A 12457-nucleotide genomic window follows, 5' to 3' on the forward strand; every position below is an offset into this window, starting at 1 on the left:
TGGTGAAACTAATGGAACTGAGAGGTGGTATATCCTCAGGACATGGTAACCCATGTCCTCGGACTTTTAAAGTGACAGTTAAGGAAGAATTTATCGTCTTCCTAAACTCCATAGTTTCTAGAAAAGTTCCAAGCGATGGAAAGGTATTAAAAAAGGGGGGAGAAAAAGCAAAGAATTACAGGACCAGTTAGCTGACATTAGTAATATGAAAATGCTGGAATCTATCATTAGGCAGTATGTGAACCTCGAAAATAATAGTAGGGAACAGGTTGCCTCAGGTACTCTAGGGACCCCAGCTGCATCTGTATTTCTGCTGGTTATGTGTAATAGCTCCTGTTCCAGGACTATTCTGGCATTCAGTTGCCACCTATCTCCCACACCTTACATTTCCTTCTCCTGACTACATTTGGTGCTGTGCAGAATTTGTCAATTTCATCATCTTCACCATCAACTTCCACCCTGCCCTCAAATTCACCTGGATCACCTCTGACACCTCTCTTCCTTTTCAAGATCTCTCTGTCTATCTCAGAGGTCAGATTCACCATGAACATCCTCTATAACTCACCAACTCCCACAGTTGTTACCCTGGCTTCACCTCCTCCCATGCTATGCACTGTAAGGTCGCCATCTTCCTTTTTCTCAATTTTTCCCCCTCTGCCCCACTTGTTCAAATGATGAGGCCTTGTTCAACCAAGCTTCTGAATGCCCTCTTCCTTTCAGGAGACTGGCTTCCACACTGCCATGGTTGATGAAGCCCTCCAGGTCTGTTCTGACCCCAACTCCCATTCTCACGCAGCTCAGTTGGAGAGTTCCTTTACTCCTCTCTAACCAGCACCTCCAACATATCATCATGTGCCACTTCCACCAGATCCAACACGACCTCACCAGCAATCACATCCCCCTCTCCATTTCCGTCGTCCCCATGGACCACTCTCGTCAGGGTTCCCTGGTCTACTCACTGATCCCCAATCATCCACCCTTCCCCATACCCTGGCACTTACCCATGCAACCATAGGAGATCTTTCACCTCCTCCCTCACGAACATCCAAGGGTTTCAACAGCCTGCCTGGGTGTGCAACAGAGGTTCATCTGAACCGCTTCCATCTCACTCTGTCTGTAAAGTGTTTGTACGTTCTCCCCATGACCACGCGAGTTTCCTCTGGGTGCTCCGGATTCCTCCCACAGTCCAAACACGGGAGGCTGGTAGGTTAATTCGTCATTGTAAATTGTCCTGTGATCAGGCTAGGGTTAAATTAGTGTGGTTCGAAGGGCCGGAAGGGCCTATTCTGCGCTATATCTCAATAAGTAAATCAAACCAGCTGAACTACAATGTGGCCTCCTCTACACTTGAGAAACTAAGTCTAGACTGGGCAACCTCATTCTGTTCACAGCAGGTCATTTTGAATTTCCAGTTGCATGTAATTTTACCTCTCCTTCCCACTCCCACACCAACCAGTCCGTCCTTGGCCTTCTCCATTGCCAGAGAGGCCATATGGAAACTGAAAGGACAACATGTCATACAGTACTGTGTAAAAGTCTTAGGCACGTGTATATAGCTAGGATGCCTAAGACTTTTGCACGGTACTGTATATTGGTTAAAATGGGAAGATGGTTGTGAAACAGAAATAAGAGTGCCTTGCTTTATATTATCTCAGTAGTATTACGTGTTATTTAGTAATATACAATACTGTGCAAAAGTCTTAGGTGCCCTAGCTATATACATACACCGAAGACTTTTACACAGTACTGTATGCCATTTGGGTAGCTTACAACCTGATGGTATGAACATTAAAGTTTCCATTCTGAGGTAACCCACAAGTCCGGTGCTTTTCTCCCACACACACTCACCTGTCCACTGAATTTTCTTCTTTTTTTCCTCCCTCCCCCATCTTGTTCCATTTGTTCACTATCCGCTCCACATCTGCTTCCACCCATCACCTCCAATCCTGCATGCGCTGCTATAGACTGACAATCTTTGCTATTGCAGGTTCTCAAGGCAAAACATCAACTCACACCTCATACTTCCACGGACACTGCTCTTTCAGCATTCTGTTTACCTTTTTCTCCAGAGGAATATCGACAGGTCAAATAAATGGATAAAGCAGAGAATTTTAAGCTGTTGGTGTTCAAAAGGAACCTGCTACACCAATCACAGGAAGATATCTTGCAGATTCAGATGTGGTTCAGGAGCCAGACTGGATGCTGGCTTTTATTGCAAGAGGATTCGAGTACCAGAGGAGAAACATATTACTCCGGTTCGATGAAGCCCTGGTGAGACCCATTTGGAATATTGCACACCAGTCTCTCCTCCCTTCCTCAGAAAGGATACACTTGTGATTGGGAGAGTGCAGACAAGATTCATCACATTGCTGTCTGTGATAGTAGATGAATTGAGTAGACTAGGTTTATACTCTCCAGGGTTCAGAAGAAAAAGGCATGATTTCATTGAATTGTACAAAATTATAGTGCTTAACAGGATACATAAGAATCCATTCACTTCCCCTCAGGTGTAGGTCAATCTGCTGTTCACACCTCCCCTACCATTCATTAAGGTTACGTCTAGGCCTCGCACCACCTTTCTGCTCTTTGCCTGGACAGTACACCCTGATTCCTTTGTAGTCATTTTCTACACGTTGAACGTATTCACTAATTTCACCTCCACACCTCTCTGTTAGAGAATTCCAGCCACTCTGAGAGAAGAAATCCCTCATCTCCAATTAGAAGGGCCACTCCTTATTCTGAAGCCAAACTGCATAGTTCCAGATATCCTAACCAGAGGAAATATCCTATCAATGAGACTACTGGAATCTTATGTTTCAATAAGATCACCTCCTTTTCCTCTCAACTCCAAGGAATATAACCTTTCCTGTTTATCTGAGGGACTGAAACAAGTAACCTGCATGGCCTCCTATTTAAATATATAATTTTTAAGTATGAAGGGAAAAACCAGGTTTCTGCATTGCAGAAATCGTCCCACCGGCAATCTGTAAAGCTGCACAAAAGGTCAATATTCCTGTCGCCTTCCTAATTACTGTGTACCTGCATGCTAGCTCTTTGCATTTCAGGAACTGAGGCCACCATATCCCTTTGCACTACAACACTTTCTGTGACCACATGCTAAGATGAAGTTTCCCCTGCCTCGTGTGCCCAGATGAGAAATCGCAGCCACAACAGGCATGATACAATAGGGCACACACAAGGGGCCGAGAGACTTCCCTGTCCTTCTGCTTTATTTTGGTACACTACTTTTAGGGATGATTGCTATCAAGCCAGCTCAATTCATGAAAACAAACACTTAACAGGCAAATATTTAAGCTAATGTTAACTCTACCTGCTGCCCAGTGTCCACAAGCTAATTGCTGAATAATGTGATCATGGCTGATCAAAATAACATGTTAGTGTGGGCTTGAGTTCTCTCTAATTAAAATTATTTCACCCCTGTAAATTAAGTTAAAATATATCTGAGGGAGTTCTTAGACCTTGGAAAAAGTTCATCATGCAGGTACATTATCACTTTAATGAAGTGCTCCATCCTCTCCATATCCCTATTCAGAGAGCTGATAGTCCAAAAGAGGAACTCCATACAGTTGCTTTCAGAACAGGTTTTGCAAACCCATAACAGCTAATAAGTATTCTATGCACAGGCAGCTTGAAATATCCCCTTTCTAGTCTCCTCATGATATGAAAGGACAAGTTGCTATATCTTATCTCATAGCAAAACATTAAGAAGTCATTCCTCACTTTCTCAGTGATAGGCAGGGGTTGCAATTTCAGTGACTGATCTAGAAATTCATTCAGGAATGTGATCTTCATGTATTTTTGTTGTCAAAGTATCAGTGGGGAGAAACTGGATGAACACATCAAGATGTAATTAATGATGATTGACAGAATTGATTTTGGAGCCCTTGTGCTTTGGCTGGGAGGCAACCTCAAAAGTTTAAATTATATCCAGAGAACTTAACACCATGAAAGTCAATTAAAAAACTCATTATTTATTAAACTGCAGATGTAGTAATAAAGGATATCTTAACCCTTTATAGATTGGCATGGTTAATCCTTTGGCAATAACGTCGCTATAAGAAAATAAGGAAAATAACATTGATGTGCTTAAGAGAAAACTAGGTAAGGACTGGATAGGGAACATGTTAGGATATGGAGAGGATGGACTATTGGACCAGCTCTCCAAATAGGGAAGGTGTTAGGATATGGAGAGGATGGAGTATTGGACCAGCTCTCCGAATAGCCTGACTTTGTGCTGCACACTCTATGTTCTACATGGACATGTTGCTTCCATACATTTTGTTGGTTACAAATCTCTACCTCTGGGCATTATAGGGAAGATGACCCACACAGCATGTGCAAACCACCAATCAGCACTGCTTGTAGGATGCAATCTATAATACCGACCACATATTCTCAGATGCAGTACAATTAACAGTACAGGTTTGAGCGATGACAGAAATGCTAGGTTTTTTGAGGTGTGAAGCTGAAACCAGGAAAAGTGCGAACTCTGCCATTTCAAATATCAAAGTCTATTATCTTACGACAAAATCAAAAAGATACGGAAAAATTGTAAGTTTTTATATCTGGAAAGGACTAAATCGGTAGTATTTTTCCAACAACAAAAATAGTTGCAAACAGAACATCAAAACATTTATGACTAAAGAAGCATAACTGTGTAATCTGCATATTAAAAAAAAACAAATGTCTCCAAAATGAGAGTATCTGCCTGGCATTTTCTTGGTTTTTATTTGGACTAGTGGGAGATATTAGATCCTATCAGTTTCCTTTTATGGTGTATGGGGTTGAGTGAGATCTGAGATCAGCCATGATGGAATGGTATAGCAGACTTGATGGGCTGAATGGCCTAATTCTGCTCTTATAACTTCAACTTCTGTACATGACCTTCAGAACAATTCACAACTCAAAAATCAGTGTAGGTATTCTGAATATTGACTTTAATAAAAGAAGAATTTCCACAAGTCATGTAAGTGTCTTCTTTCCTAGTAGGATTAAAAACAGACCTATCAAAAAAATGGGGATAATTGTTCTTTCAACAGTCTCTCTGCACAGGAACAACAAAAATATTTCATTCTTCTTCATCTAGATCCTTTATTTTCACATCTATATGTCTGTAGAAACGCCATGCCTTCAGGTTGCAGCTTTTCAACATGGCACCAAGCTGATTACCTGGACCTACCTCAAACGTGTCAGGAAAATCAGTGCCCTGTTTCCGTTCATACATGGCGTGCATGGTCTGCTCCCATTTCACAGGTGAAACCAGCTGTTTCACCAGTTGTTGCTGGATGTGCTTACTGTGCATGTACTTTTTGCCATCCACATTGGAATAGACAGATATCAGGGGTTTCTCCACATGGATTCCCCTCAGGACCTCTTGGAGTGGCTGAAGTGCTGATGCCATGAGATTTGTGTGGAAGGCACCACTGACCGGCAGCAGTTTGGCGCGGAGAAAGTGAAATTTCTGGGAATTTTTCTTCAAAAATTCAAGAGCCTATTGAAAGAATGAAATATTTTAAGAGACTCAATAATAAAGGTGATCTAAATTATAAATATTTGGATTAAGACACTTTTAGGCAGAATCTATTGTCAATCATCTATAGACTCCCCTCAAACTAGTAAACACACTGCATGAAACTTGAACTTTAGCAGCCAGCAGAATCTAGTTTTTTTCCTTCCAAGTGCTCACTTGCATTTTACCCACTGGCAATCACTGGACTACAATCAGAAGCAGACACCACGGGTGCTCTACCTTTCTCGTATGCAATCGGTTAACTCAATGTAGGTCAGAGAAGAGAGCTGGCACCTGACTCTGCTGAACATTCACATTCAATGTATTTCTGTAAATGTTTAAAATTACATTGAAATAAAGCAGAACACTTCCATGAGCCGCAGCTGAAAAGGTAAAAGAAACGGAACTCTTAATCAAAGTGGCCAGTCTGGCAAAATTGAGGACAGATTACACACATTTGAAAAGAGAAAATAAAGCATAGTCTTACTTCAATAATCAGTGGTGTAAAATGTATAAAAGTCAAACTGCAGAGCACTGTCATCGCTTAACCTGTAATAGCAAACAGGCCTGGTGCTTGGAGTATTAGATTTAGTACAGATGCAATTTTCTTTTGGACATAACTCTTCTACGTACGTGTGTGTGTGTGTGTGTGTGTGTGTGTGTGTGTGTGTGTGTGTGTGTGTACGTACACACACGTGTACACACACAGATGAATCCTTGCTAATGGATGCAGAACTCTCTTTTTACCCCATTCACACACAGTTATCACCCAACTCCTCAGGACCAGAGAGGAAGCAAGTCATCCCTTGCTCACCAATAACGCTCCTGAACCATTTTGTATTTCTATTTCCTTGATGCAATGTATATTTGTGTCCATTAGATGGCAATATTTTATTAGGATGGAGATTTGGTATTTCATTTTATGAAGCAATGTAGCAAAAAGAGAGGTTGGTGCATTGTGGACCGACGTACAGTCTGATCAAAGGAAACCCCAGTACAATAACACTTCATGGCTGTGGGAACAATGGACTGCCAGGCAATAACTGTGAGCTGGCAAGTCACAAGATGCAGACAACCTTCTGAAGAGCAGCCAAGAAAGAACTTACATAAAGGAGACTTTCCACAGGCTAGACCCCAGTACCACGCTCTGCAGAGTAAGGCCTGCTTTAACAATCCTTCTTTAATTAAGTCCCTCCAAAAAACTGAGAATGCAAATGTGAACCAAACTGTCCACTGGCGAAGGATGCGTGGAAAAAATGCCCAGGGAGGGTCAAAGAGCGATGCCACTGTGCATGGCGAGGCTCCTCCTTGCATCTCTATGGGTGTCTGGTGGATTCAAGAAGGGACAAAAAAAATTGCAGATTTTGTGCAACTGAACGTTCTGCTGGTTCTTTCTAAATTATTTCTCATTGAAACTGCTTTACTATCCCTTAACAATATCGCACTGCAGGAACCACTTCCAAGGCAATGGAAATGGTTCACGCCTAGATCCATTTTATATTTCTTTGAAGTTATGAGATTATTTCTGCTTCCCTGATCAAATCAAGCAGCAAGCTTCTTCCACCGTCCCTCTGCCAGCTGCCAGCTTAATAATATCAGTGTCCTTGGCAGGCAGATTAACCAGCTTCTGCACGCATTAAAGTACAACAATTGACAAATATTTACTGACAGTGCCAGTGAGAGATAACCAAAGCGCTTAACTGCCTTGGCTACTGGGACACTACATCATTATAGTGAACATCTGGAGAGCTAGGCTGGGACACAGGTATTGTAAACGTTATTTTCAAAGACAAATTACTGATCAAGCCTTACTGATTCTGCATTCAGACTTGTAATATTGCGTTTTAACCTTACAACACATTTTTAGCACCACATAGTTTGAAGTCAGTCATCCTGTTATTCCTTTTAATATTTTACCTGTAAGTAATATTGTTCCTTTGCAACCCCTGAGATTAAGAACCACCTATTATTTTATAAAGGAAGTGAACTGTAAATGCAAAACACATTTCCATTAAATGTTCCAGTCACATGATGTGTTAAAATAATTTTTTTAATGTTCCAGTCACATAATGTGCTCTACTACTTTCTTAAATCAAACATAATCGTGAAGTATAATGTTGACATCTTCTGTCTGAATTTAAGTCTATTCTGAAATTTTGTGATAGAAGTCCATTTAGATAATTTTTAAGTTATTTTAAAATATTGGATACACCTTCCTGCAGCTTCTACAAAAGGTATCTGTGCTCACCTGCAAGTGCCCAGCAAGCACACGTCCATTGGGAAAGAGGTAGCTAGCCACTCCACACACAGGCTTTTCCAACCCCAAAGACTCACAATGTTCTTGAGCTTCCAAGCAGGCCTTGTTATACCTAGCATCTCCTCGTCCCACAACAGACAGCATGCCACTGGGAATGGAGTCTGATGCCTCTTGCATGGCCTCTGCCCGTATCTTCACTGCGTAGAGAGCTATGATGGAAAGCAACACTAATGAACACAGTATCCAGTTGTATTTCAAGGCAGCAATTGGCTGCCTTTAACAATATGGGTTAATCAACCTCTAACACAGTGAGGGGTAATGTTATTCTGTTCTAAATATTGCCTGAAATACAAAAATCGATTGATGCTTACAATCTTCATCTTAAGGAGAAGGAATGAATGTACTATGTAAACCATTAAAGTGAATACAAAACAAGGTACTAAATACTTGATCAATACATTAATAATAAAATTCACAACACAGGAAGAGCCTTCATGAGATTGAGGACACAAGGTATTAACTCATTCACCAGAGAACTGCACTGGTTCCCATCCCCCTGTAGTGAACTAACCTCCTCACGCCTAGCCTCTTTAATTTGATTCCCACCCCCCATTCTTAAACTAGAATGGTTGGGGGGTGGGAATCAAATTAAAGAGGCTAGGCGTGAGGAGGTCAGTTCACTACAGGGGGATGGGAACCAGTGCAGAGAGACAGAGGGGTGTAAAGTGAGGGTAGAAACAAAAAGAATTCTCTGCCACAGGAAACAGTTGAGGCCAGTTCATTGGCTATATTTAAAAGGGAGTTAGATATGGCCCTTGTGGCTACGGGGGTCAGGGGGTATGGAGGGAAGGCTGGGGCGGGGTTCTGAGTTGGATGATCAGCCATGATCATAATAAATGGCGGTGCAGGCTCGAAGGGCCGAATGGCCTACTCCTGCACCTATTTTCTATGTTTCTATGTTTCTAGAAGGTGAATATTGAGACAGTAACATTCTTGGAAGTGGGCGTAAAACAGTGTAGGAACCACTTTTCTCATTTCTATCTGCATTGTATTCTGTGTTGTGTGTTTATTGTGGTAGGTAGTCAGGCAGGTGGAGGCACGGAAAAAGAGAAAGGAATAAGCTACAGATAGGTGCTTTATTCTGGGCAGTTTTAGAATTGGGGACTGACAGATGTCATATCTTTTGTAGACTACTTAATTACATTTGAAATCACTTAACTCTGCTTAAGTACATTCACTATAGCTAGTTTTATTTTCATAAGTTTCATGGCTTCAAGATTGTATGTTTTGCTACTTGCGAATAAAGAATCGAACATATTTCTTTGACTTTGTGGAAAATTTTTAATCGGACTGGTCGGAAGGCACGTCATACAAGGAGAGCTACCTGTGGGGTCGTCAGCAGTGGCATTGGTTTGATTGAGTTGCCATTACAAACAAGAAAGCAGGTATTTAAGTTGTGGCAGTAAAGAAATTACTCAGAAGAAAGGTGATCACAAGGACACAATGGTTTATTTACATGCTATGCATGTAAATAAACCTCATGTTGCCCACAAATCTGAGGCCAGCCAAAATTCAGCAGCCTGTTTCCCTGCTGTATGAATCTGTCACCATCCCAATACCTCTTCAGTGATTTTTCAGTATTAATTACCTTACCACAGTAGTAGCCAACAATGGGAAACTAGTAGATTGGTAGATCAGTATCAGTAGATACTGTTTTGACTCATCCATTCTCAGCCTCACCTTCAGCAAAGTCCAGTGCTCCTGCAAAAACCAGAGCAGCAAACTCTCCGACACTGAAGCCTGCAGCTCCAACACATTTCTCAACCGCCTACAGATGCAGAAAGAAAGCAAGCTGCATCAAAAGCAATATTCCACAATGCAGCGTGGAGCCAGAGTAAGATTGTTATATAATATCAGGTGCAAATACAATGCTAGCTTGTTATTTCCAATCAAAATAAAAACTCCCAATCTTCAAAATAAATTGCGTATAAATCCCATGTCATTGTTCATTTGCTACTGGCTGAATAGACCACCACAGACCCGTACGTAACTCTCAGTCATTTGCCCCCTCAGCTGATGCAGCAAGGGGAATGTTACAATTGCCTTCACAGCACATGCTATGAAAGGGAAAATAGTTAGCTAGACTTCATATTCCTGAATGACTAACAGTGCAAGTCCTTGCTGAGAACAATGCTTATGTGACTGAGTGAGCAGGATCAGGGTTGGTTGCAATGTTTTTCAAAAACAGTGTCAATAAAATCTTGGTCTGAACAGAAAAGAGAGAGGGATAACCAGGTTATTTTCAGGTTGGAAGGCTGTAATGAGTGTGCTAGTGCAGAGATTAATGCTGAGGCCCCAACTATTCATTCTAAGAAGACTACATCTAATGGAATTCATCTGAGTGGCAGTGCGTCCTGCAAGAATGATGCAGACTTGAGGAAATCTACAGATGCTGGAAATTCAAGCAACACACACAAAATGCTGGTGGAATGCAGCAGGCCAGACAGCATCCATAGGAAGAAGCATAGTCGATGTTTCGGGCCGAGACCCTTCGTCAGGACTAACTGAAAGAAAAGATAGTAAGAGATTTGAAAGTAGGAGGGGGAGATCCGAAATGATAGAAGACAGGAGGGGGAGGGATGGAGCTAAGAGCTGGAAAGTTGATTGGCAAAAGGGATACAAGGCTGGAGAAGGGAGTGGATCATGGTTTCAAGGCCAGCAGCAAACAATCAGCTGGAAAAACACAACAATTCAAGCAGCGTCTGTGGAAGGAAAGGAACTGTCCTTTTGGGTTTTGTGTTGAATCTCTCCATCAGGCAACTGTGTCTATGGCTTCAATGGAACATAAGACAACCCAAGTGAACGGGCAAGGAGACGGAATTGCAGGCATTCTTTATTTTGGTAAGAAAATAGAAAGGCATCATGTGTATTAAATAATGACTGAAAATCATTGATGTTCAGGCAATCTGGTTCATGAATCACTTAAAGTTAATATGGGGGTACAGACATATATGTTATCTTATATTAGAGAAGGATTTGGATACAAATTTAAATATGTCTTAAAGTAATTATACTGGCATTGGTAAGTCTACTTGTGGAATAGTTACAGATTTTGGCTCCCTACCCCAGCAGTCAACAAAGGTTCACTAGATTCACAGGAGTGGAGGGTGGGGGACTTTTCCTATGAAAAAAAAGACCAAGCAGACAGGACTATACAGTCTGGAGTTTAGACAAACGAGATGATCATATTAACACCTGGAAGGCTCTACAGGACTCAATGGGCCAGTCTGAAATGAGATAAGACAGAAATTTCTTCATGCAGAGGGCAGAGACTGTTGAATTTCTTTCCCCCCTAGAACCAAGGGTTGGTGATTGAGTATATTCAAGACAGACACTGATGAGTTTCTGGGCGATGCTGGAAAGAAGTAAAACGTCATGATTGTTTTTGATTAGCAGTGGAGACTTGAGGAAACAGGGGCCTACTCTGATTTCTTTGGTTACCAAAGTAAAACTTGGTCTTAGCTGAAGCTGTAAAACTTTGAACATAATTCAAAAGGGGCAAGGTAGAATTTAAACCTGTGAAGTGTGAATTAATACATTTGGAAATCAAAGGTATAAAGGGAATGCAGAACAAATGCATGAATTAAGTACTGTAGGGGGTTGGAATGTGTCCATAGAATCTGAAGGCAGCATCCTCCCCAAATTCAGAAGTCCAAGCATCCCTAGAATTGTGTGAGGATTAACAGTTATGTCACTAAATTATAAATTAGAAAAACCACGATGTTGTCACCACTGTATTGCGTGTGTTCTTAAAATAAAATCCAAAATATGCAGCCCGCAGGAAAAACTCAAGAGTTTAAAGCACAGACGGTTCTTACTTCAGGATTTTCATAATTGAGTCTTTCCACCGCCGCCAAGGATGTAACAAATACGGCGGGCTGACAATGAACAGTTTTATTTAACTCTTCCTGCGGTCCGTTCACACACAGTGACAGCAGGTCATAGCCCAGGACCTTGTGGGCGACCTCAAACATCTGCCTCACGCTTTGATACCTCTCCAGACCTTTGCCCATCCCCACGAACTGGCTGCCTTGGCCGGGGAAGAGTAGCAGCGAGCTCTGGCGAGGGTGGCGTTTGTCAGTACAGTCAGGCCGGCTCTGGCCATCAGCCGCCAACAGCTCAGCGACGTCGGGAGGAGGGAGATCGGAGGACGACAGCTGCCTGCGTCCGGTCCCGGCGCAGGAGAGTAGCCACTGCCTTCCAGCGCAGCACCATGTGCCGAGCCTCATACTAACAGCAGAGGAAGCGCCGCTTTAAACAGACGCAGAACTTGCGACCAGACCTCTGCACTGAGCAACACGTTAATGGGTACTGACAAAACAACATCAGCGCAACTTAGTTCCTACCTACGAAGCGATCTTCTAAACACCAACATCTGAAGCTGTAAATAATCAGTCCTGATGAAGGGTCTCGGCCCGAAACGTAGACTGTTTCATAGACGATACGTGACTTAGTGAGTTCCTCCAAAATTTTGTGCGTGTTGCTCAAGATTTCCAGCATCTGCAGAATCTCTTAAATTTATGGAAATTAAGTCCACGTTGTCTGCTGGGAGTTTCCAACATTCAGTTTTAAACGCATAGAACTGGTACATTGTACTTTCGCAACTAATT

General features: G+C 42.1%; 1 protein-coding gene across 1 annotated transcript; it reads right to left on the reverse strand.

The window, feature by feature from the left end:
• Positions 1–4589: 4589 nt before the first annotated feature.
• On the reverse strand, positions 4590–12146 carry mcat (malonyl CoA:ACP acyltransferase (mitochondrial)). The gene is made up of 4 exons (XM_072269378.1): positions 11666–12146; positions 9528–9615; positions 7779–7996; positions 4590–5512 (listed from the first exon to the last, which is right to left on the reverse strand). Exons 1-4 carry the CDS (start codon positions 12074–12076, stop codon positions 5090–5092), a joined length of 1140 nt encoding a protein of 379 aa, XP_072125479.1. The 5' UTR covers positions 12077–12146; the 3' UTR covers positions 4590–5089.
• Between the last annotated feature and the right edge of the window lie 311 nt (positions 12147–12457).

Source organism: Mobula birostris, chromosome 9, assembly GCF_030028105.1.
Source record: "Mobula birostris isolate sMobBir1 chromosome 9, sMobBir1.hap1, whole genome shotgun sequence".
Taxonomy (NCBI): Eukaryota; Metazoa; Chordata; class Chondrichthyes; order Myliobatiformes; family Myliobatidae; genus Mobula; species Mobula birostris.

What these genes read in the sequence shown, in the direction of transcription:
- mcat (XM_072269378.1), bottom strand. Translation starts at nt 12,076, where the DNA reads ATGAGGCTCGGCACATGGTGCTGCGCTGGAAGGCAGTGGCTACTCTCC. An exon ending in TCAATTATGAAAATCCTGAA is followed by an intron (nt 9,616 to 11,665) that starts GTAAGAACCGTC and finishes CTGCATCTGTAG; the next exon opens with GCGGTTGAGAAATGTGTTGG. An exon ending in AGCACTGGACTTTGCTGAAG is followed by an intron (nt 7,997 to 9,527) that starts GTGAGGCTGAGA and finishes TTTCCATCATAG; the next exon opens with CTCTCTACGCAGTGAAGATA.